Raw genomic sequence first — 26,079 nt, forward strand, 5'->3', positions numbered from 1 at the left:
AACTTCTCAGATAATGTGCAGCACGATAAATGTGGAAATAAATGCACATGTTTAACATACATTGGAATAACTTACTATCTAGGGGAGGGAGATGGGGGAAAGGGAGGAAGAAAAATTTGGAGCCCAAGTTTTACAAGGGTAAATGTTGCAAACTATCTTTGCATGTATTTTGAAATAAAAAGCTATTATTAAAAAAAATTTCTCAGATAAAGGGTTGATATTATGATGGAGAGAGCCATTCACATCCAAAGAAAAGAAGGATTATGGGGACTGAATGTAGATCACAACATAGTATTTTCATCTTTGCTGTTGTTATTGTTATTTGCTTGTTTTTCTTTCTCATTTTTTCCCCTTTTGATGTGATTTTTCTTAAGCAGCATAATGTAGAAATATGCTTAGAAAAATTGCACATGTTTAATCTGTATTGAATTACCTGCTCTCTAGGGGAGGGGAAGAGGGGAGGGAGAAAAATGTGGGAACACATGGTTTTGTGAGGATGAATGTTGATCTGATGGATGTGTCTCTTTTTAATGATAAGGTGATTTAGGCCAGTTCTAATAGACTTGTGATGGAGAGAGCCATCTGCATCTAGAGAGGACTCTGGGGACTGAATGTGGATCACAACATAGTAACACCTTTTTTGTTGTCATTTGCTTGCTTAGTTTCTCATTTTTTTTCTTTTTGATCTGATTTTTCTTATGCAGCATGGTAAATGTGGAAATGTTTAACATATATTGGATTAGTTACTGTCATGGGGAGGTTAGAGGGGTAAGGGAGAAAAATATGGAACACAAGGTTTTGCAAGGGTAATGGATGAAAACCATCTTTACATATATTTTGAAAATAAAGTTATTAAAAAAAATAAAAATAATGAATGTTGAAAACTATTTGCATGTATTTTGAAAAATAAAGCTATTATAAAAATTAAACATAAAAATAAAAAGTAGCCTGGAGGAGACTACCTCCTACATAAGGGCTTCCTGATATCCCTAGGTGTTAAGCATCTTATCCTGCAAGTTTATATGTATTTTACATCTTCCCAGTAGAATATGAAAAGTTCTTTTCAGACTTCTTTCCCATATTTGTACCCACTACTTCAATTAGGAAATATCTTGGGACAGCAGCTAGATGTTGCAGTGAACAGAGCACCAGCCCTAGACCTAGGAGAATCTCAGTTGAAATGTAGGCCACACTTAACACTAGCTGTGTGACCCCTAGACCCTAGGCAAGTCACTTAACTCCAATTGCCTCACACTCAAAAAAAAAAAAAAAAAGCCAGGAAATGTTTTAACAAATATTTGTGATAATGAATGTATAGATTTATTCTCTGAAGCATTAAGGAATACTTCTTTTCTCCTTAGTTGCCCTTCAGCTATCCTCAGACCTCAGAATGTTCATTTTCAGGTGCACAGCTCTACAACTAAATACACAAATCAAAGCTCAAAACTAAGAGGGCTCAGTTGAATCATTTAAATTGTATTTAATCATTCAGCATTTTAGAAACATATCTGGCATTTAAAAGGTATGGCAGGTAAGAAAGCTAACTCCTAACCACTTAAAAAAAAAAAAAAAAGCCCACCTTAAAGTGTTCTGCTAACTCTAAAGATCAAAGACTGCACAGAATGATGACTACACTTGGCAAAAGATGAAGGGATTTCTACCAAGCACAAGGACAAAGTATAAACATTAGCACAGTGGTGGAAAGATGCCCAAAACTCTTTAAATCCAGTTCTGTGCTGCTTTTAAAGTTTTTTTATTTTATTCATATTGAAGGATTTCATAGGGAGAAGTTATTTTAATAGTGATAAGTGACTTTTGAACTTTAAATTATGTTCATGACCATAGTAATGGCAGAATTCTTTTCAAGGCAAAAGCAAAAATTAAATTAAAATGGTCTTCTCTTCCTGATCACTAGGAACATAATTCAAAAGTTAGAGATTACCCCCAATCAGGCAAATACACCTTAGTTTTTTGCTGAGGCTCACTTTAATGGGAATTAAAATTTTCTTTAAAATCTCAAATGTTTTGAGTCTAGTATAAATATGCTCAGGTAAATATTCCTGATAATGTGACCCTGAAGTCCTGAACGGTGTAGAATTTCTTATCTCATAATAGATGGAGAAGTAAAGGAAGGAAATGAAAAAAATGCAGGACAATGTTACCATTAACAGACATAAAGAAATGATCTTAAACTTTGAAAGATATGGAATCAAAGTAATGAAAAACCAAGATCCTAGAGGACTCATCATAAAACATGCTACCCACTTCTTGAGAGGGGAGCCATTTTTCTTTTTGAACTTGATTTGATTTAAACATATCTGCAAGAGAAGCCTTTTGTTGTTGTTGTGGGGAGAGAACTTTTTATGGAAAAACAATTAGTTTTGGGGGTTTTTAGGTGTTTCAGTAACACAAGATCTTAGCTCTTCTCAGCAATACAGAAATCTAAGAGAAATCCAACAATTGGGATGGAAAATGTCATCCACATCCAGACAAAGAACTATGAGACTGAATGTGGATTGAAACATATTTTCACCTTTTTATTTCTGTTGGGGGTTTTTTGTGTTTTTTTTTCCCTTTTGTTCTGATTTTTCTTTCACAACATGACTAATATGGAAATGTTTAAAATAATTGTACATGAATCTATAACCTATAATCAGATTACTTGCTGTCTTCGGGAATGGAAAAGTAAGAGAGGGAGAGAGAAAAAAACTCAAGTAATAAAGCCTCATCTAAAATAGAGAATTGACTCGAATTTATAAGAATACAAGCCACTCCCAAATGATAAATGGTCAAAGGATATGAACAATTTTCAGATAAAGAAATTAAAGCCATTTCTAGTCATGGTAAATCACTATTGATTAAAAGAAATGCAAATTAAGACAACTCTGTCTTAGAAGATACCTCTTTACACCTCTAGATTGGCTAAGATGACAGGAAATGATAATGATAAATGCTGGAAGGGATGAGGGAAAACTAGGACATAAGTTGTGAACTGATCCAACCATTTTGGAGAGCAATTTGGAACTATGCCCAAAGGGCTATAAAACTCTGTTTACTCTTTAGATTAAAGGAGGGAAAGTGACCTACACAAAAATGTTTGTAGAAACCCTTTTTGTAGTGGCAAGAAATTGTAAACTGAGTGGATGCCCCAATGCTTAGGGAAGGGTAGATGACTGTAATGGATTATTGTCCTATAAAGAATGATTGGCAAGCTGATTTCAGAAAGGCCCGATTTCAGAGACTTACATGTGAACTGATACTAAATGAAATGAGTAGAACCAAGAGAACATTGAACACAACAACAATAAAATTGTGTGATGATGAACTGTGATGGACTTGGCTCTTTTCAACAATGAGATGAATTCAGGCTAATTCCAATAGACTTGTTTTGGAGAGAACTATCCACAGGTCAAGAGAAAGAATTTATGGGGACTGAATGTGGATCACAATATAATATTTTCACCTTTTCCTGTTGTTGTTTACTTGCTTGTTTTTTTCTTTCATTTTTTCTCCTTGATCTAATTTTTCTTGTGCAGCATGAAGAATATGGAAAGAATTGCACATGTTTAACCTCTATTGGATTTCTTGCTATCTAGGGAGGGGGGAAGAAGGGAGAAAAATTTTGGAACAAAATGCTTTGCAAAGGTGAATGTTGAAAACTATCTTTGCATGTGTTTAGAAAAAAATTTTTGAATGACATCATTTAAGCACCAAAAAACAAAGAAACAAAACAAAGATACCATTATTATCCCCATTTTATAGATGAGGAAACAGAAGTTCAGCTACTTGCCCAAAGTCCCACTGCTTAGAAATATCTGAGGCAAGTTTCAAAGTCAGATCCTTGACACCATCGTACATTGCTCTAACCATTGAACTACTTGGCTATCATATGTTAAATGTCTAGACAGAAATCTATTTCCTGGTTCTAATAATAGAGAACTCATACTTGTTAAGGTGGAAGCATTTATACATTGGAAGATCACTGTTCTCAATTTCCTGATATGGAACCGAATGAAATCAGCCTTTTTGTCTGGCACATTGTTAAGCATTATGTTAGCTATTATGACTAGGAAGTTCTACATTCGGGTTTTGTCTCTTGAGGAAAAGCAGAATGAGTAAGATCCTTTTACATGGCAGTTGGGTGGCTCAGTGAATACACTGCAAGTTCAAACCCTGTCTCAGAACTTCCTAAGTGTGTGAAATGGAGCAAGTCCTTTAACTTGTTTGCCTCAGTTTTGTCAATTGTAAATTAGGGATAGTAACAACAGTTACTTTTCAGAGTTGCTCTAACAACAAGACATTTTTAAAGAGTTTAGCACAGTGCCTAGCCCATAGTAGGAACCATTTAAATGCTTGTTCACTTTCTCTTTTCTTTTCTACTTAAGGGCCCTTTCAAATACTTGACAGCAAAACTAACTTGACTTCATTTTGGTCGTGTTAGTTTTGAGACGACATTCTATCAAACTGTCTACTAGACAGTCACTGATGGAAACTGGAGTTCAGGAGAGAAGCTAGGAGGTGTGAATATTAAAATAGACTCAGGACACAGCCTTAGGGAATATTTAAAAAGTAAAGATACAGCAAAGAATAGCACAAAATAACAAGGTAAAAAGAACCAACAATATCACAAAAACCCAGAAAAAGGAAAAGGGAAAAAAGTTAAAAAGGATGAAGACCAAGAAAAGAACATCTAATTTAGCAATTAGGAGGTTTCATTATAGTTTTGAGTCAGAAGTCAGATAACAAGACTGAGGAAGGTAGGGGAGTGTGGAGAGGGGGAGTGTGGAGAGGGAGAGTGTAGACACGCTTTAAAAAAAAAAAAAACTTAGAAGAGATGGGGAGAAAAAAATATGTTGGAAAACATCCCATGGGATGGTACTAAGAGGCTTGTTTTCTTTAATTTTGTTTTAAACATGGAGGGAGGGGACGGGATAGATTTCTAAGTAATAGGTTAAGGATCAGTTAATAGGGAAAGAAAGAAAACAGAAATTAGCTGAAGATAAAAGAAAGGATCAAAGGTACAGGAGTGGTTACATTTGACAAGAAGCGGTCTTTTCAGAGACTGGAATGGGAGATGTGTTGAGGGGGTGTGTGTGTGTGTGTGTGTGTGTGTGTGTGTGTGTACACAGCATGTGCATGGAGGTGGTGTTATGAGAGGCTGAAAGAGGTTTGGAATTGCTGCTGTTCAGAGTATCAATTGGGGACAACTCTAGCCTAGTTGAGAGTAGACAGCATATAAAGGAAACAATCATAGCTTCATGATTTCTTCCAGCTCCATTCAGCCATAGAGGGGCAGAAGTCGAACTAGGACTAGGACTAAGAATAGGAGGAGGAGTAGGGCTAGCTAGGGCTAGGAGTATAAGTAGGAGTATAAAAGCATAAAAAGGAGTATAGGAGTATAAAAAGAACTAGGAGTAGAACTAGGACCAAGACTAGGAGCAAAAGTAGGACTAGGAATGGGGCTAGAAATAAGACTAGGACTAGGAAGAAGAGAAGGAGAAGAAAGAGAGGAATAAGGAAATAGCCCAGCATGGCAAATAGAGTACTAGACTTACAGGGACCTGGGCAAGTCAAGTTAGCAAATATTTATCATGTGCTGGAGCACAGTGCTTTCTCTCATTTGATTCTCATAATAAAACCGGGAGGTAAATGCTATTACTCCCATTTTACAAATGAAGAAAACTGAAGCAGATAGAGGTTAAGGAACTTGCTTACCCTGGTTAATCCTGATCTGAGCCAAGATGTAAATACAGGTCCTTCCTCATTCTCCAAGTTCAGCTCTTGGCCTTATTCAGGTTTGTTTGATTGACTTCATGATTATTGCTGCTAGCCAAAACACTGGGGTTTAGGGTTGGGTTTGTTTTTTTTGTTTTTTTTTTTATCTTTTTTTAAGGGGGAAGAGAGGCAGACAGTAACTAAGAGCTTGAGTCATTTTTACCTTTTACCTTATCTAAGCTAAGATAAGGGAAAGAACACAGCTGAGGTCCCAAGCAATGAGGCAAGTCCTTAAAAGTCTAAGAAAACTCAAACTACAAAGAAACAGTGAAAAAGGAAAAAATAAAAGAGTGATTAAAGCCAAGGAAAAAACCTGAATGAAAAATACAGCTTTAAGGAAATTTCATATATATATATATACACACACTTAAAAATTAAACTGTATCAGACAAGTGACTCATTTCAAATCAGAACTGAAAACAATGAGACAATTATTGACTGAAAAAAAAATTTAGAGTAAAGCATAAGAGATATGGATATGGTTCAAATAAATATTGCTTTTGAAATTCAAGGGCTTTAGTGTGTTTCATAAACTGTGAAAATACGATCTATTAAATGTAAATTATAAGCGTTATAAAATAAGTCAAAGTATATAAGCATTTTTTTTTTTTTTTGCTGAGGCCTTTGGGGTTAAGTGACTTGCCCAGGGCCACACAGCTAGGAAGTGTTGTGTCCTTCTGACTTCAGGGGTGGTGCTCTATCCACTGCACCATCTAGCTGTCCCCAGTTCATTTTTTTAAATTGAAAACTATTAGCAACCATTGAAAGTATGCTCCAGATCACTAAAAATCTAACACTAATCATAACAAAATGATTGAGGACTCCCCAAAATTGGAATAACCAATATTAAAGGTGTTGTCTGGTATACTAAATGTATTATCAGTGGAGCTGTAAATTTTACACTAGCCAATCTGGAAAACAATATAGAATTAGGCAAATGAATGATTAGTCTCCAAATCTTTGACCCAGAGATCCCATTACTAGGCATATACTCCAGGAAAGTTAATGACCACAAGACCCATAGACAATAAAATATTTATAATAGCATTTTTTGTAATAACAAAGTAGAAGACCATTAGACAACAGTTCAACAAATTGTTTGACAAAGAAGATATGTACCAACAGGGATCCTTATGCACATATGGCGGCCAGGGCTTCTATTCAAATCAAATCAGCAATGGTGAATGGAATGGTTACAGAGAAACCAAGTAAGAACTAATGAAGTGAGCAGAGAACCAGAAAAACAATAACAACATTTAGAAAAACAATTTTGAAAGACTTTAAAAAATCTGGTCAAGCAATCACTACTCCAGAGAACTAATAAAGTTATGTTATCCTGACAAGAAATACTCAAGATACAGAAGAGGACTTATTTTTGGACATGGCCAAAAATAATACGTATTATTTCTATTTCATAACTTATGGGCCTTGGATTTGCAAAGTTTTATTACTATGTAAATGTGTTATTTCTACCCAGACTGTTCTAGTGTTTTATATGCATGTTGTGTTCACTTGCTTCTAGTATTTTCCATGTAAATTGTGTTCACTTGCTTCTAGTATTTTATATGCATGTTGTGTACACATGCATATAAATCCAAGGAATTTGATGGTGAGCACAAGAATTTAAAATACTAGAAGCAGTCTGAGTGAAAATAACGCATTTACATAATACAAATTCATGGCTGATAGTACTGAAGCTGGAATATATTTACTATTAAAAGACTGAAACTGACCTAGAGTTCATTTTAAATGGCAATAGGTGGAGTCCTAAATCCTAGTATCTATATCAGGTAACTCAAATTGCCACTGGTTTTCATCAGGTGATAATTAGGATTAAGGGAGATAATGGCTACAAAAAGTGATTTGTCAATAGTAAAAGTCTAGTAATCTAATGTTTGATAAACCTCAAGATTTCAGCTTCTGGGATAAGAACTCACTATCTGACAAAATTGCTGGGAAAACTGACCAATACTTAATACCCTATAGCAAGATAAGATCAAAATGGATCTATGACAAACATAAAGAGGGACACTAGAAACAAATTAGGAGAACAAGGGATATTTTCCTTCTCAGATTTGTGGAGAAGAGAGAAACTTATATCCAAAGAATTAGAGAACATTATAGAATACAAAATGGTTAATTTTGATTATATTAAATTAAAAAGCTTTTGTACAAACAAAAACAATGCGGCAAAGATTAGAAGGGAAGCAGAAAGCTGGGGTTTTGTTTTGTTTTGTTTTGTTTTTTTTAACATCCAGTGTTTCTGGATTTCTAAAATACAGAGAGAATTAACTCAATTTTATAATACAAGTCATTCTCAAATTTTTAAATGGTCAAATTATTAGATGAAGAAATTAAAGCCATTTCTAGTCATATGAAAAAATGTTCTAAATAACTATTGATTAGAGAAATGCAAATTAAAGACCACTGAGGTACCATCTCATACTTCTCAATCGGGTAAGATGACAGGAAAAGATGGATAAGGGAAAACTGGGACATGATACATTGTTGGAGGAGTTGGGAACTCAATCAACCATTCTGGAGAGCAATTTGGAATTATATCCAAAGGACTAACAAATTGTGCAAACCAAAGAATCATAAAAAAGGGAAAGGGAGACATGTGTGCAAAAATATTTGTGGCAACCATTTTTATAGTAGCAAGGAACTGAAAATTGGATGGAAATTGGAACTGATGGATGCTCTCAGGTGGGAAATGGCTGAATAAGATATATATATATACGTATATGAATATAATAGAACAATAACAAACAGACTGATTTCAGAAAAGCCTGGAAAAGACTCATGTAAACTTAGTATTTTCATCTCTTTTATTGTTTTCTTGGGGTTTTCTTCCTGTTTTTTTTCCCCCTTTTGATCTTTTTTTTTCTTGCATTACATGAAGAACATGGAAAGAATTGTACATGTTTAACCTCTATTGGATTGCTTGCTGTCTAAAGAATGGAGGGAAAAAAAGAAAACAAGAAGAAAACAAGACTTTACAAAGTGAATGTTGAAAACTCTGCATGTATTTGGAAAAATAAAAAGCTATTTTAAAAAATACAAGCTACTACTACTTCTTTTCCACACTACTACTACTTCTACTACTACTAGATGAATGAATTTCCTGACAAAGACATCTTTTCATCCTGTGGAATTTTTGTCCTTATTGTATTCAAAGCTCCTACCCAATGGGCTGGAAAACCTTCTTTTCAGATATCTCCACCGGTGGGTTCCTGCTAAGCTTTATCACATTGTCTAGTACAAATTTTTTAATCCCAGCTTTCACATAGTCCAATCACTAGTCATATACTACTCCCAATTTTTCCCAACATGTGTTTGTTCAACTTGTTTGTAATCAAGTCAGGAAACTATAAACTCTCATAAAAATCATTAGAAGACAATATTTCAAATGCAACAAAACCCAGTTTCATCCACTTTCATGGGACCTGAAAACTAACAATACATTACCTTATATAATTTCTTTTGGAGTTAAGTGTCTAATATATCACCCTAGATCAAAAATGATTTCAATAACAGCTGATACATTATTTTAATGCTTATAAAGCACTTCACACAAATCACTTTCTTAAATTTTCAGAGTAAGGCATATTCTACAGGTTATCCCATCGGTTCTCAAATTGTGGTCTGAAGACCCTTGAGAGTCCCTTTCAAGTAATCTGAGAGATCAAAACTATTTCCATAATAGTAAGAGAATTATTTTTCTATTAAAAGGCTTTCAACAATGTATGTGTGATCAGATCTTCATATACATCAACCAGATTGAATGTAGAAGCAAATGAGAATCCAATGGTCTTTTAAGCTAGACATTAAAGAAATTTGCAAAAATATGTAAAATAATTCCATTCTTCAACTAAATTTTTAGAAAAGTTTTCATGAAAAATATAACAACATACGTTGTTACTTTTAAATGAACAATTTTTTTGGAAAACTTTTGTTTGTGCATATCCTTTTTTTTTTTAAATTTCATATTCCATCACATTATTTTTTCCTAATTTTTTTATTATTATAGCTTTTTATTTACAAAACATATGCACAGGTAATTTTTCAACATTGATTCTTGCAAACCTTCTGTTCCAACTTTTCCCCTCCTTTCCCCCACCCCCTCTCCAAGCTGGAAGGTAGTCCAATACATGTTAAATATGTTAAAGTATATATTAAATACAATATATATATATATATATATATATATATACATATATACACACACACACACACACACACACACACACACACACACACACACACACACAGTTAGCTTGCTGTTGTACATACCCTTTAAGCCAGCCATCACTGGGATTGTATCCCAAGGAAATCATAAAAAAGGGAAAAGACCCACATGTGTAAAATGTTTGTAGCAGCTCTTTTTGTGGTAGTAAAGAATTGGATAAAGAGTAGATGCCCACCAATTGGGAAATGACTGAACTAGTTGGAGTTTATGAAGATAATGGAATATTGCTATTCTCTAAAAAATGATGAACAAGCTGACCTTTTTTTAAAAAAACTTACCATCTAGGAGGAGTTGGGGGAAAGAGGGAGGGAAATTGAAACAAGGTTTTTTGCAAGTCAGTGATGAAAAATTATCTTTGCATGTTTTGAAAATAAAAGGCTTCAATAAATAAAAATAAAGTCTGAAAAGATTTACAGGAATTGATACTTAGTGAAACAAGCAGAATCAGGAATACTTTGTACACAATAATAGCAAGAATGTGCAGTGATCAACCAAGAAAGACATGGTTCTTCTCAGAGGTTCTGCGATCCAAAGCAATCCCAATAGATAGAAAACATCATATGCATCAAGAAAAAGAACTATAGAAACTGAATGTAAATACATGCTATACTTACTCCTTTTTTATTTTTTTTCCTCTCCCATGGTTTTTCCCTTTTGCTCCGATTTTTCTCTCCCAACATGTTTCATAAAGCAATTATAAGAATAATTTTTTAAAAGAGCATCCATTGTGGCTCTTTTCAACAATGAGATGATTCAGGCCAGTTTCAATGATCTTATGATAAAGAGAGCCATCTACACCCAGAGTGAGATTGGTGAGAACTGAGTGTGGATAACAACATAGCATTTTCACTTCTTTTGTTGTTGTTTACTTGAATCTTAATTTTCTTTCTCACTTTTCCCCCTTTTGATCTTTCTTGTGCAGCAAGATAACTGTAATAAATATGTATGCCTATATTGGATTTACATATGTTTTTACCATGTTTAACATATATTAGATTACTTGCCATCTAGAAGGGGTTGGGGAAAAGAAGGAGGGAAATTGAAACAAGGTTTTGCAAGAGCCAGTGATGAAAAATTATCCTTGCATGTTTTGAAAATGAAAAGCTTCAATTAAAAAAAATAAAAATAAAAGAATGCTAATTTTAAAAATCCAAAAAAAAAAAGTCAGTTTTAATTTCTACCAGATTCAACTTGCAAATGGGGTTTCTGTTGCATGCATGTGAAGTAACAATCTATCACTAAATTACAGTAATTTATTAGGAAACTCAACTTTAAATCGGGCTTCTGACATATACTAATTGTGCAACCGTAGGTAAAACTTCTAAGCTCCCTGGGAAAATAATACTGTAATTTTACAGTATTTAGAAGACTTGTTTATATGCATGGGGTTCCAGATTTAAAACAAAGAAAATAAATCAAAGTTGGGATCAGCAGTTTTCATTTTTTATGCAATGTCAGTAGATATTGCCCACTTTCTTTTTTAAAAAGGCTCTTTGGGAATCTCAGTTTGAGAATGCTAGAGACTCAGGTCAAAAAGTTCCCAAATCACCACATTGACATTTGGCAACTCAATCATGGGCAATATTGCCAACTCAAGTTCATGGACACAATAAAGTTATGTTTAAAAAAGAAGTCATACCTTTAGCAAGCTTTAAGTTCATATACGTATAAAGTTGTTCTCTGCCCTATTACAGAAAAAAAATCAGCAACATCAATCTGGTAAGAGCTTAGAAGTCTTTTAAAACTTGGCCTACACTAATATGGCCCTTTAAATAGTTATTTCAATCTTCAAATAACCTAACTCATTAATTTTACCTGTTCATTTGCCAATATAATTCTCTTTTATCTTGAATGAGACTAAAAATAGCATGGTATGATCTACCTTAATTTACAATACCTCATTATAATTGAGTATCTTTGTACACTGGCAAGATTCCATGTATCTTCCAAGGCATTCAGCCCAGAAAGTTTATTGAAATCATTGTTGAATCTGTACATGCTATTTTTTTGTTGCTAAAAATACTTTTTGTTATTCTCTACAAACAACAGTGTGGGGGCATTTTAATAACATGATCCTCTAATCTATCCTAAAGTCATGGTAATTTATTAAGAAACTCATAAACTTTAAATCAGGCTTTTGGTATATATTAATTATGCAATCCCTAGTTAAGTTTTCTAACCTGTAAACACTAAGTAATAAATACTATGTTGGGGAGAGAAGAGGGAAGGAAGAAAAAAAACTGCAACTCAAAATCTTACAAAAGTGAATGTTGAAAACTATCTTTACATGCATTTGGGGAAAAAAAAACCACTATCAAGTGAAAAACAATTTTAATTAATAAATACTGTAATTTCAGGTTCAAAAATTAAAAAGTAGAAAAAAAAGTAGAATTGGCTCAACCAACTGTATAAAATAAAATGGATATTTCTAAATAATGTATCTTAAAATAAAATCACAGATTTAGAGTTGTAAGGGAGCACAAATCATCTGGTCCAACACATGCATTTACATACAAGGAAATAGACCTAGAAAATATGATTTGCCCATGGTCACCATGCCCACAACCAGAGTTATGGTCTAACTCAAAGTGAATCAGGGGACACTTGGTTGGTCACTTGTTCCAAGTCTACAAAAGTTTCAGTCATACCAGTGATTAACAAAAAAATCATTTTTCATTTACACACTGTCAAAGTTAGCTATATGATTATACCTTGCCAGTTAATCCTTTCACTATTCTAAGAATTTGCTTTACCCCCAAGATTGTTATCCCCAAGAAAACATTCTAATTCAATTTAAAAACTTTCTGGAGTGAATGATAATAATAGCTGTCATGGAGAGATAGGGCTTATTTCCATGCCAGATACTGTGCTTAAGTGTTTTACAATTATTATCAAGCCTGAGAAGTAGATACTATTATCCCCATTTTACAGATAAGGAACTGAGTTGGAGATTTCTCCTTACCTAGCTGGGTTGGAGGAAGGGCATGTGACACTGGCTAAAGGACTTTAGGATTGCTAATCATAAGAGATTCATAACTGACGTGTGTCATTTCTTTATTATCAACATGTAATCTGTTCATCTGCTAGAGTAAGCTAATCAAACGGTCCTTAATTGGCCTACTTATTATTAGCAGGCTCACACCAGTAAGGTTTCCTGTTCCTTCATATCCTTTACATCCCTCTTCTAAGTAGAGAAAGAAAAAGAAAATAACTTTTAAGGCTCAGATAATATTTCACTATAGGACATAAAACCTCACTAATGAATTATCCAAAATGGGCTCTAAAAAGCAAAAAATTCTGCAACTTTCCCTCACCACCCAAGAAGACATCAAAATCCCCTTCCCCAGAAACACAACTTCTACTCTGTTTCATGAAATCCACATACTAAGAAAGAAAAATAAAGGGTAATTAGATGGCACAATAGACAAAGCACTGGCCCTGAAGTCAGGAGGACCTGAGTTCAAACCTCAGACACAACCCTAAATAGCTGTGTGACCCAGGGCAAGTTACTTAATCCCAATTGCCTTGCAAAAAAAAGAAAAGAAAAGAAAGAAAGAAAGAAATCTATTGATATTTTGGGGGCAATTAAGTGGCACAGTGGATAGAGCATTGGCCCTGGAGTCTGGAGGACATGAGTTCAAATCCAACCTTAGACACTTCACACTTACTTATTGTGTGACCCTAGGCAAGTCACTTAACCCCAATTGCCTATTCACCCCAAAAATAAGAAAATAATAAAATAAGGAGGATCGTTGAAGCATTTTTTTAAATGCACACAAGAATGGAATCAAACAGCTTTGAAAACTACATGTTGAATTTATTATATACTTTAAAAAGCTCCACATGATAATGTACTGTACAATCTCTTCTATTCTATTCTATAAATTGAAATGCTCATTTTATTGGGCCTCAAAACTTCAAAAGAAAAAAGAAAACAGGATATGGATGGGAGCAGTCCATAATATGGCTAAGGATCTAAGTTCAAATCACACCTATATATACACACTATGCAAATCATTTAGTCTGTCTGTGCCTTAGTTTCCTTATTTGCTAATTAAACTATATTTGACAGTATAGTCAAATTCTGAGGTATCGTTAGTATTGGGGTTTTTTTTCTTTGTCTATTTCTGTTTTGCTACAAAGAAGTGTTAAGTAAGTAGGGAGAAATTTTTTTTTTTTAAATTAAACTCAAATACAAATAATTCTTATGTTAAGATCACCCCTAACAAAAACCTACAACTTTAAAAAATTACTGATTCTGTTTTAACATATATTGGATCACTTGCTGTCTAGGAGAGGGAGTGGAGGGAAGGAAGGGAAAAAATTAGAACACGAGGTTTTCTAAGGATGAATGTTGAAAATTATCCATGTATATATTTTGAAAATAAAAAGCTTTAATTAAAAAAAAACTACTGATACTTTTAACAACCAATTTCCTAAAACATCTCTTCTTTAATTGCAAACCCTCAAGTTTTTTATGAACTGCTTTGTTGTTATATAGGCAACAGTTCTGTAATTAAGTGTACATTTAAAAAATATAATCAAATTTAATAACTTTGTTCACATTCAAAAGTAAAAACTCTTCTTAGAAATTTTAGAAAATAAGTAAAACCTGACTTTCATACAATCTTCATGTTAAAAATCACAAAATGAATTTTTCACATGGAATTAAAAAAATTTATTTTTAAGTCCAGTTAAGCTCTTGTTGTGGAAGTAGTACTTAATAAACATAATAAAGCATTTAATGCCAAACTTGGCAGATGTTATAAGCTATACTAGTCATGCATTGCTTTTAAATATTTGCCTCTCCAAATATCCAATTCATAAATCATCTAAAAACATACATACAAGTAATATTTTAATTCAAGGGAAGTTGGATATCTCACTGATTTATGCAACTATAAAGAAGTACCATAAAGATCTGGTACAGGTGATCTGCTTGGAAAGTATTGCAGCATTTTTTAACCTAAATCAATGAAATTGTTTTAAAAAAATAATCTGATCTCCGCCTTTCCTTTATAATTCAATGTATTTTATTGTGTGCATTTTTGTGCACTTAAAACAATTCTGAGAAGAGTACCTGTTACCTTCTTCAGAGAGCCAAAAGGGTACATGACACCAAAATGGTTAAGAACCCCTGAATTAATAAAATCCTTAAAGCAACACCTCTGACTAAATTATCTCTTCAAGACAGGTAGGTGGCACAGTTGATAGAGCACCAGCCCTGAAGTCAGGAGTACCTGAGTTCAAATCTTAACACACTTAACACTTCCTGGCTGTGACCCTGGGCAAGTCACTTAACTCCAATTACTTCAGCAAAAAAAAAAAAAAAAAAAAAAAAGTATCTTCAAGATTTTGGAAGCAGAAGTAGGAAAGTAAGTGGGAGTTCACCTTCCTGGCATAGTCCATCCCTCCCCAGTAAAGAAAGCTAAATCAAGGAGCACTTGGCTGACAAAGACTAAAGGAATTAAACTAAATAAATAACAAAGGAAAAAAAAAAACACAACTAAATCTAACACACTTCTCCCTATATTTATAGATGATGAAAATCACCCAAATTCTTATAATTAAATTAAAGGTGAAGTCCCCATTAAAAACTAGGTCTCTCAATTCCCATTTCAATGTTTTGCACTTTGTGCAATCCCACCATATTGTTTGCCTTCTTTTACCCCATATTCCCACATAACTATCCAAACAGAAAAGGTGAGGGATTCCAGTTCATGTCTATCAACTGAACTAAAGTGTTAAAATGAACTACATCCTTCAGATAAAAGGAAATTTTAACAATAAAATAAAATGTAAAGGGCCCAGGACTAATTTAAGACAGTCTTGTTAGTAATGTGACCTTTGGTTAAACCCTAATCTCCCTTTATTCCCATTCTTTAGGCAGATAAGCAGTATCACATTGAAATTTTTTTCCCCAAAGAAATTTCCTCTCAAGTTGAAGACCTGGGTCAAATTCTGTGGTCACTGCTATTTCCTATATCCTTTGAAGCCCCAGTAAAATAACTATTTTTAGTATCTGCAAATGAGGAATGGTTAGGAAATTTAGCTAATTGGTCATAACAAGAACTGAAGCAAGGTCTTCAGATTTAGAGTCCAAGTACTCTTTCTAGTAAATCATTACTCCACAGGCCACATGTTTAACCTCCTGACCATAAATGGAAGAGTTAATGACCAATACAAGGAGAATCTTATGACTTGAAGATTTTGTGCTATAGAGCATATGAGATGCTCCAGAACATATAACAGACGGCCTGCCTAGGAATTAGGAGGACATGTATTCAAGAGCAGCAAGGGTAACTAAAATCCACTTGCAGGAGATGCTGATTCCTGGTTTCCTTTGGTTTAAGGAACTCTTTTCTTGTAATATTCCATTACATCTCTTCATGAGTCCATTTGGCATTTTTTGGGCAAACACATTGGAGTAGTTTGCCATTTCATTCTCTGGCTCATTTTACATGTGAAGAAACTGAGGCAGCAGATAGTGTTAAGTGAATTGACATGGGCCACACAGAGCTAGTAAACCACTTAAGTTTCCTAAAAGGTCACTGAATAGAAATATGCAGTAGTTTTGTGGTAACTAGCCATATGACACAGCCTCTCTATTTGTTTCCTCATCTGTCAAGTACTCCAATATTAAAGTCTCATAGCTAGTCTTCCATATTATTATGGATATGACAAGAGCCAATTAGCTGTATATAGAGAATCAGTGAAGACTGAAGCTGCAATGAACATTCATCTAGAGGCATTTTTAATTCACCAAAAGGTTGACTGAACTATTATTCTCCCTTCCCTCCAAAATAATACTACCTTGTTTCTTTGCAAAAATGAATGCTATTCCATGCATATTCCAATACATACATATTCCAATTCAACAGTTTTAACAATGAGGGAACTGAGGCAATTTAACAATTTATCAACTTGATATCACTCAATCCTGATTTTATATACTGTGGAAAATAAGAACCAGTTTAAGTAATTTAACCAAAATCATTCCAGTTCATGGTAAGGTAAAGCACAGAAACCTAGGTTTCCTTATTGTGATGACCGCGTATTTAAAATCAGCAGGAGGCAGGAATTCAGGTTAAGGGGAAAATCTTCAATCTTTATTGAAGTGAAGAGGTGAAGGATTGCAATAGCAATATGGGCAGCTGTGACAGGAAGCCAGCTAGCAGAGGGGGATTGGAGGTGAAGGGGGGTCGCGATAGCAATGCGAACAGCTGTGTCAAGATACCAGCCAGCAGTCTCTCCTTCCACTTCCCTTTCCACTCTCCTGCCTCCACCTACCAAAAACGTCATTTCTTATACAACACATCAGGACTTGCACAAAGAGTGGGTGGAGGCCATTTTTTCTCCAAGCTTATATATTAATAGAGCATGGTCCAATTACTATTTAGCCTCATGTGCTTGGGACCTCAGTGCATCAACTCGAGCCTCAGCCCATTACATCTCCCTCTTTCTTTTGTTTTAGAACACAAGGGGTCATGCCATCCCTGACTCCTCAGGGAGGTCAGAGCCCCCAAGGGGAAGTGATCACACCCTCCCTGACTTCTCAGGAAAGGAGGTGAAAGCACAGAAAAGGAGATGATCATGACTCCCCCGACTTCTCAGGAAGGGAGGTGAAAGCACTAAAAAGGAGATAATCACGTCCTCCCTGACATCTCAGGAAGGGAGATGAAAAGCACCAAAGGGAAGTGGGGGTTTCTAGCGGGTCTCTGCGCTGAAGGGTCTTATTAGAAACAGGTATGCACAAACCCATCAGGACTTGCACAAAGAGTGGGCAGGGGCCATTCTTTCTCCAAGCATATATATTAATAGAGTATGGTCCAATTACTATTTAGCCTCATGTGCTTGGGACCTCAGTGCATCAACTCGAGTCTCAGCCCATTACATCTTATTCCAAGTTTTCGGGGTTCCATTTTGCATTTGTTTCAAACTATACCAAGTTTTATGGTTTGCTTTTTTAAGGAACATCAGTATGGGTAGGGTTTATGAATCTGGAGCACCTTGACTAAAGCAATTAAGATTCTAGAAGAGCCAACAGGCATTGATTAAACGCCTACTGTGTGACAGATACTCCATTAAGTGCTAGTGCTATCCAAAAGAAGAACTAAAAAATAACAATTCCTGCTTTCCAGGAGAGTTCAATTTAACTGGGGAGAAAAAAAAAACAACTACAGTTATGGACAAACTAGATATGTGTAGAAAAAAACTCAAGAACTTAAAAAGTTATATTCCCAGAGAAGCCAAAATGTTCCACGGGGTCATCATTATCGTTGGGAGAAAACACTGTTTGTTCTGTAAGGATGTCTTTATAACAATTATTATTGATATCTTAATTTCAATTATTCAAAACATAACTATTATTTTCATATAAACTATAAAACTAATTCACATATAATATATAAAATTAACACACAGATAATGAGCACAGCACTGGGAAGGGATATCAAAATGAAAAAAAGGCACAGGTTCTCAAAATCCCACAGGATTTTACAGGTTAATGGGAAGGAAAGTAAAGAGATAGAAGAATAGAACAGGTAAACAGATAAATATGGCGACAGCAGAAAATCACTGAGAGCCACACAAACTGAGGGAACAAATAGGTCTCAGATCTGCTAAAAAAGGCTCAGCTTCATGGTGAGGGCATCATGCTTAAAGCATTGGACCTGAAGTCAGGAAGATCCAAGTTCAAATACAGTCTTTACTAATTATATAACCCTGGTTGGGCAAATATAAAACTTAGCCAGTCTACTTCAATTTCCTTATCTGCAAAATATGGATAATGGTACTTCCCTGGATTGCTGTGAAGATTAAATGAGATATTATAAACTGCTATATAAACAGATAATAGCTATTTTCTCTTAGCTCAAATCTAATTGCGAAAAATTTCTGGCAATGATTAGAAGCCACATGGAAACAAAAATCTTGTTTTCCTGAAGAAATCAAAATCTATCATAACTACCCATGTTGTAGTAAAATTCCTCATCTAAGAAAATGCATTAATAAATTCTGGTATTCAACAACAACAACAAAAAAACCTTAGCCCTAAATGAGACCTAAAAATAATTCATCTAACTTTTATCTTACAGGAAGAAGCTAAAATTGTAATTTTCTTATAGTCCCACAGCTAATAGGTCATGAAAGTACTAATTGAGGTTCTTGATATTCATGAAGCAATTTACCACTTACAAATCCATTATCTCTGTTTTGTGTAAAGTCACTTAGCAAAGATGAAATAACTAAGCCTCAGTTTCTCCCCATGGAACATGACTGACAAGAAGGGACTAGAATTAATGTCTCTCCCATCAATTCTTTTTCCATTTCTGAACTTGAAGATAGCTGGTTTCCAATGAGATAAACAAGACTCAAAAATACATTGTAAAATTCCATCTTCTTCAGAATTCCAGTGATTTTCCCTTTATTTTGTCTAGTGTAGTTGTTCAGCTTATTATTACTAAAATAAGTCAGCAAGAATTTATTGAGTGCCCACTATATGCCAGGCACTGATATATAATGTTGAACTATTTTTTTGGAGATAAAAGAAAAGCAAAACAGTCCCAACAAGCCAAGTATGTACAAACAAGAAACATACAGGATAAGTAGGAGGTAATCATAGTGGGAAGACATTGTTGACATTAGGGAAGACTGGAAAGACTTTTGTAAAATAAATTTGCATTCCTAGAGCATAAAAACTGGTCAGACCTGGGAAGTCTCAAGGGAAGGCCATCCTCAAACTTCATTGCCCATAATCATTGATGTCTTTAAACAGAGTTGACAAGGACATTTTTTTTCAGATACACACCACAGAAGAAAAAAAATCTAGTTAAGTACCAAGTTATTTTATTTCAGTCAAGCATACCCTCCAGGAGGCTAAACTTTGTTTTGTTATAGGGGATTTACCCTATAAAGGCTTGTAATTCCACTCTCCATATTCACTCTGCCTTGAATCTGTTTTTTCATCTTTCAAATTTTGTTCTTCTGGGCATGCCTTTAATGGTATTTGGATAATACTTCCTAAACACTGCCAAGTTGAGATGACTCTTCACCTGGCTATTCCAAGTCCAAGGGCCTATATTTTCTTTCAGTTTTTGGCAAGTGGACCAATATTAAATTAAGTAACTCTCCTTTCACTTTGTTTCTTATGGTTTTGGATAGTTTGAGAAATAAAAAATATGTTCTTGCTTTTTAAACAACCTAGACACTAGGAAAAAGAACATCTGGACTTTAGAAGTTAATTTTGTTTATGTTCTTCCACCTGCTGTAGGCATTTTGGGGAAATCAAACAATCACAATTAAACTTAGTATTAGAGTTATGGTAGGGAGTTGCTAATCTAAGGCCAAAATAAATTATAAAAATGATTCAAGTACTAGCCCTGTCTTGTATCTGTTCTGTGAATAAACTAAAATTTTTAAAAAGCAATAAATACAGAATTGACTTAGTTTTTTAAACAATGTATGCAAAAGTTTTTAAAATCAACGTTTTATGAGCAAGTATTACTCAAGTATAAATCAAAAGTTCAACCATGTCACTCTCCTATTCAATGGCTCCCTATTGCTCCCTGGATCAAGTACAAAATGCCCTGTAACCTGGATCAAGTACAAAATGCCCTGTAAGGCATCATTGTCTAGTCCCCTAGTTTAGTCCTATTTTCTTTGACCTAACTCCTAGAAACTAGCCTTCTGACTATTCCACAAATAAATTAGTCCCTTTCTTACCTGTAAGCATAATTTTGTCCCCCACCAAACCAGAAAAACTCTCTGCCCTCTCCTCTCTTCCACCTACTGACTTCCCTGATTCTTTTGGTCCCAACTAAAATTCCTTTTCCTATAGGAAGATTATCCTGTGCCCTCTTATTACTAGTGTCTAGTGTGATAATTGTGTATAGATTGTTTTGTATGTTTGTATATTTGTTGTCTGAGATCTCCATCATTAGAATTTAAGCTCCTAGACAGTACAGTGTGTCTTTGGTCTCTTTTTGCATCCCCAGTACTTAGCACAGAACCTAAAAATGGCAAATGGTTAGTAATTGTTTAAAATGAATTGATTAGTAGCTAGGTGTCACAATGGAAAGACAGGGAGAGTCAGGGATAACAATTCATCTCCAACTTGACTTTCTAGCTTTGTGACACTGAAAGTTAGGAAACCCTACTGTTTTTAGTTTCTACTTCATAAAATGGATATAAGAATAGGGCCCACCTCCCTAAACTGTTGTGAAGATAAAATGAGGTGTTTATAAATCTTGCTTGGATATATAAATACTGGCTATCAAAAACAATTTCTTTGAAACTTTCTTAATAAGAAAGAATTTCCAACATAAACACAAGTACTTCCTTGAACTGAATTACATTTGGAGATTCAATCATTCTTCAAGTCCAATATATAAGGTCCCTTTAATCTCTTATTAATAAATAATCCCTTCTTTATCTTATTATCTCACTTCCCTTTAGCTTCAGACCAAATAAATCCCAATACTATTTATAGCTCTTCTTTCTGAACATCATAAATCTTCATCTAGAAGGACCTGAACAATCTAACCCTAGGCTAATTTACAGTCAGTCCAATGAACTTGACCATTGGTTAAATATTCCTTCAAACTTAAATTCTAAATCCTAAAGGGGAGAAAGGGGGTGGAGAAGGGAAGAGGAAGAAAAAGTGGGCATTAAACTGAGGCTATAAAAAAAGTGAAAAAGAAAGTCCTTCCATTTACCAACAATCTAGGAAACCCACATCAGCTGACATTTGAAATGGAAGCAATAAGCAAGCTACCTGCAAGTGGGTCAGATGGATCCCTCTCATTCCATCTCTTCTATGGGACTAAGGGTACTATCTATGCAAATCAGATCATTATAATAATAATTATTAACATTTTTATCTGCCGAGAAAATTTTAATACCAACTCTTTACTGAAAAGGACAACTTTCCAAAACACTTCATTAACTTTTTTTTTTAGCCCTATGACTAAAGATCGCTGGAGGAAACGGGGGAGTGTTCTTCATAACTTAAAAAAAAAAAACCTCAAGTTCTATCGTCTTGGCAATAACTTTGTCAAAGATGCACTGACTCTCATAATTACACTGATTATAAATCTAATAAAAAACTGAGAGATGGGAAAGGAAACGGAGAACCTGCCTCCTATAAGGGTAACTTACCTTCCAAGATCATAATAAGGTCATGCATGCGGCAAAGACAATGTTAACAACCATTACACAAGCACCTTCCTGTACGGGGCAGTTCTGCACTTCCTCACTACACTGGGTGTCTCCCCATACCCCTAACCCTTCCACTCAGGCGGAATCCCCGGTACAAGATCTTCGGTAAAAGCCCACAGGGGGAGAGGAGTCAGAGAGCGGGGGAGAAACAGAGGGGTGCGCCTCCAAAGGGAAGATGCAAAGCTGAGGTCGCGGATGGAGGAAGGGTGATGCAGGAAAGGACGGGGATGAGCAAACAGAAAGAAGGACTTCGGGAATGGGATGATGCACACGCGCGCGCACACAGAGATACACATATACATTCCCTCGCCAACATATATAAAGGGGATGAGATAGAGAGGGGTAGCGGTGGAGAAAGACCTGTCAGGTCGGCGGAGAGAAAAAGCAATCAATGCAGCAGGAGAGGAAGGGAGGAGGGCACTCTAGCTTGCAAGCAAGCAAGCAAGCATGGGAGGGAGGGAGGGCGCAGTGAGAGCGAGGGCCCGGCTTTGCAAAACGAGAGCGAAAGAGCAAGCGCGGGGCAGAGAGGCGGTGGGGGAAGGCGGCGGCAGCGGCAACGTGAGCGTGGCCTCTGCAGCGAGCACCCGGCTGCCGGCCTGCTCGGCCCCCTGGAGCTGGCCCTCCCCAGGGCTCCGACCAACCCTCCTTCCTCTTGGGGAGAAAGAGTGCCCGGGAAAAACAACTAGCTTAGTGGGGAGCAGGAAAAAGACGCCCAGATCTTGGGGCGAGGAAGAGGAAGGCGTCTTTGCCCTCTTCCAGGCAATCCTGTATTGTTCAATCTTTGCAACGCCTACCCCGGCAGACCTTCCCCCCCCCCCCGCCTCCCCTAGTTCCTGGGAGGGTGGGAGACGAGGGTGGAGGGGTTAAGATGGGAGGCGCGGACGCGTTTAGACCGAGCGCCCCAGGGGGAACCGCGTGTTACCTTTCGCACTGAGCTGGAAGTCGAGGGTGTTGTGTCGCGCGGCTGCCATAATGAGGTAGAGCCCAGTGCCATGCCTGGTGGAGGCGGCCGCTGCTGCTGCTGCTTGCTGCTCCTGCTGCTGCGTGTGTAACCGCGTGTGCGTGTATCTATGTGTGTGTGCGCGCGCGTGTGTATGTGTGTGTTAGGCTGCACTGGCGAGTGCGCTTCGCTATTTGAGGCCGGGGAGGGAGGGAGGGACGAGCCTTGAGGGGGGTGGGGGAGCGCGCGAGTGAGCCAGCCCCGCAGCTGCAGAGCGCAGGGCAGCACAGTCACACTGGAGGGAGGAGGGGCGAGGCGCGACCGTGCGCCCGCTCCGAGGGAGGGAATGAGGGAATGAGGGAGGGAAAAAGGACTCCTCTGGAAAAAAAAAAATATGTGGGAGCTTCGCTTAACCCCAAAGGGGGAAGTGAACTGAAGGAAAGGGAGGAGGCGGCGGCCTGAGACGTGGGAGAAAAGGCTTTCCTATTCAATGCGTGTCTGGCTAAGAAGGACTAGTGGTTGCTGGGCGCGCCAGCATCTCTCCCAACTCCACATCTTGGGTGCAAAGCTGATGGTTGCAGCTCAAGGCGGCTGTGGAACAGCAACTCAACCTAATCGATTCTTTCCCGGGACAGGGTTATATAAAAAAGCAAAAATGCTCCACTACCCAGGAGCGCAGAATTAGGCTTGAAAGGGAAAAGAGAATTGGCGGTGGGGATAACTGCAGAATGTAGTCTTCTTAAACCAGTGCAAGTAAGGGAATGCATATTTTTTCCTAACTCTGCCCTTTTGCTACTATCTCATCGAAAAAAAGAAAAGAAAAGAAAAGAAAAAACAAATATCCCTTGTTGCCCTACACCGCTCCGTAATTGCGGCTTGAGTCATCAAGTGCTGCCCTTCTATTTTTTCTTGCAGATCCAGAATAGCACAGTAAGGTGCAGGAAAAACAAATTACTGCGGATCAAGCCCTTGAGATGGGAATCGACCAATTTTAATGACTAAATAATTGAGACAACATTGTTTAGAGATCAGTAATTATTGTCCTGCTATGCTGGACGTGGAGAAGTTTAAATTAAATGTCTCTAGGTGAGAAATAATATGTAAAAGTGACTTTTTTACATAAACGGCAGAGCTTCCTATTTCACTGAGGGTTGTTTAAAGGTCAAATTATTTTTCAATTGCTTGAACGCAAAAAAAGTTCTTTGAAAAGAGATTCTAAATTCTAAACATTCCATAAAAGTCATCAGTTACAATGAGAGTAATTTCAAAGGCACAATTAAGAAATTTGCTACAATATTAAGAAGCAATTGGATAAATGGTATAAATAACTTCCTTGGATTTACCCTAAGATCTTATACCTGGACTATGAATTTTTTATGTCTAATTCCATTTTAAGTTTGATTTTGTTGTTCAATGTTGAGTTCATTTATCGTCCAATTATAATTCCATTGTCTTCATTTAGATGGAAAGTAAACATTCCCCGTAACAATTATAATCCTGGGTCGAATACCAACTCTTTTGTTGTTCCTCCTTTATGGGGACATCCTGTCACTTTAGAGGATCTTTCCTCTACCAAAAAAAAAAAAAAAAAAAAGTCGGGAAGAAAAACAAGATCGTAGATCTAAGTGCATTTAATCTTCGTGGCTTACTAAAAGTTTGTCTTTAAAAGCTTTTTTTTCTCTCTTAGAATTACTGTAAGTTTAAATGATTCAAGATGAAAGGTACAACAGCAAAAAAAAAAAAAAAAAAAAAAATGTTCCATGCCTAAGGCATGAGAACTACACATGCTTATTCTAAACAATGTAAGGTTCTCCTCCCATTCTTGTTCCCAGCCTTTGTTTTATACAATAAAAACAAGTTCACGGAGAAGCATATGATTTACTGCTTTAGTGTAATGGAGATTCAGAAGTCTGTTTCCTGCTGTTCCAGTAAGTCACTTTCTGTCTTTGGGAAGGTCAAGATCTCTGCCTCAGTTTCCAAATGCAAACTGGAGATTCCAAAAAGTACCTCAGCAATAACCTTATATTGTTTATTTACTGTTTTTAAGGTGATCCAGACCCAGAAGAATGAAAAATTGAGTGGATAAAGTCAGAAAAAATTTCAAGCACTTAGCTTGCTAAGTATCATAATAAAATATAAAAAAGATATGGTTCCCTGCTTTCTGGGAGCTTACATTCTAATTGAGGTTGCCTAAGCTAGGGGGAAACTAGGTTCTGACAGGAAAGACCTGAAGTGAGCAGAATTATAGGGCAATTTACTGATATTCTTGCCAAAAGGTGTGTTAATGGTAATTGTATTATAATTATCTGAGTAAAAATTGGAAAAGGGGAATGAAGGAAATATTTGGAATTTTTTTAAGCTATTTATTTGTAGATAGTTTTCAACTTTCACCCTTGCAGAATTTTGTGTTCCAAATTTTTTTCTCCCTCCCTTCCCCTCACCCCCACTCTTACATGGCAAATAATCCAATATGTATTAAATTTATGCGGTTCTTCTATACGTATTTCCACACATCATGCTGCACAAGAAAAATCAGATCAAAAAGAAAGAAAACAAAATGCAAACAAACAACAACAACCAGAAAAGTAAAAATACTATGTTGTGATCCATACTCCTTCCCCACAGTCCTCTCTCTGGGTGCAGATGACTCTCCATCACAAGTTCATTGGAATTGACCTGAATCACCTTGATGTTGAAAAGATCCATGTCCATCAGAATTGATCATCACATAATCTACTTGTTTCTGTGTACAGTGTTCTCTTGGTTCTACTCATTTCACTTAACATCAGTTCATGTAAGTCTCATGTAAGTTCATGTAAGTAAGATCATCCTGCTGATCATTTCTTATAGAACAATAATATTCCATAATATTCATATACCATAATTTATTCAGCTATTC

The 26,079-nt window shown here is 36.0% G+C and overlaps 1 protein-coding gene across 1 annotated transcript in view; it reads right to left on the minus strand.

Moving 5' to 3' along the window:
• The window catches only part of SMS (spermine synthase), a 67,285-nt gene extending 41,425 nt beyond the window's left edge, over positions 1-25,860 (minus strand). Inside the window, exon 1 of the mRNA XM_051985114.1 lies at positions 23,163-25,860. Within this exon, the coding sequence (XP_051841074.1) occupies positions 23,163-23,211 (49 nt within the window). The 5' untranslated portion in view covers positions 23,212-25,860. The remainder of the gene's footprint in view (positions 1-23,162) is intronic.
• Between the last annotated feature and the right edge of the window lie 219 nt (positions 25,861-26,079).

This window comes from Antechinus flavipes, chromosome 3 (genome assembly GCF_016432865.1).
Source record: "Antechinus flavipes isolate AdamAnt ecotype Samford, QLD, Australia chromosome 3, AdamAnt_v2, whole genome shotgun sequence".
Classification (NCBI taxonomy): Eukaryota; Metazoa; Chordata; class Mammalia; order Dasyuromorphia; family Dasyuridae; genus Antechinus; species Antechinus flavipes.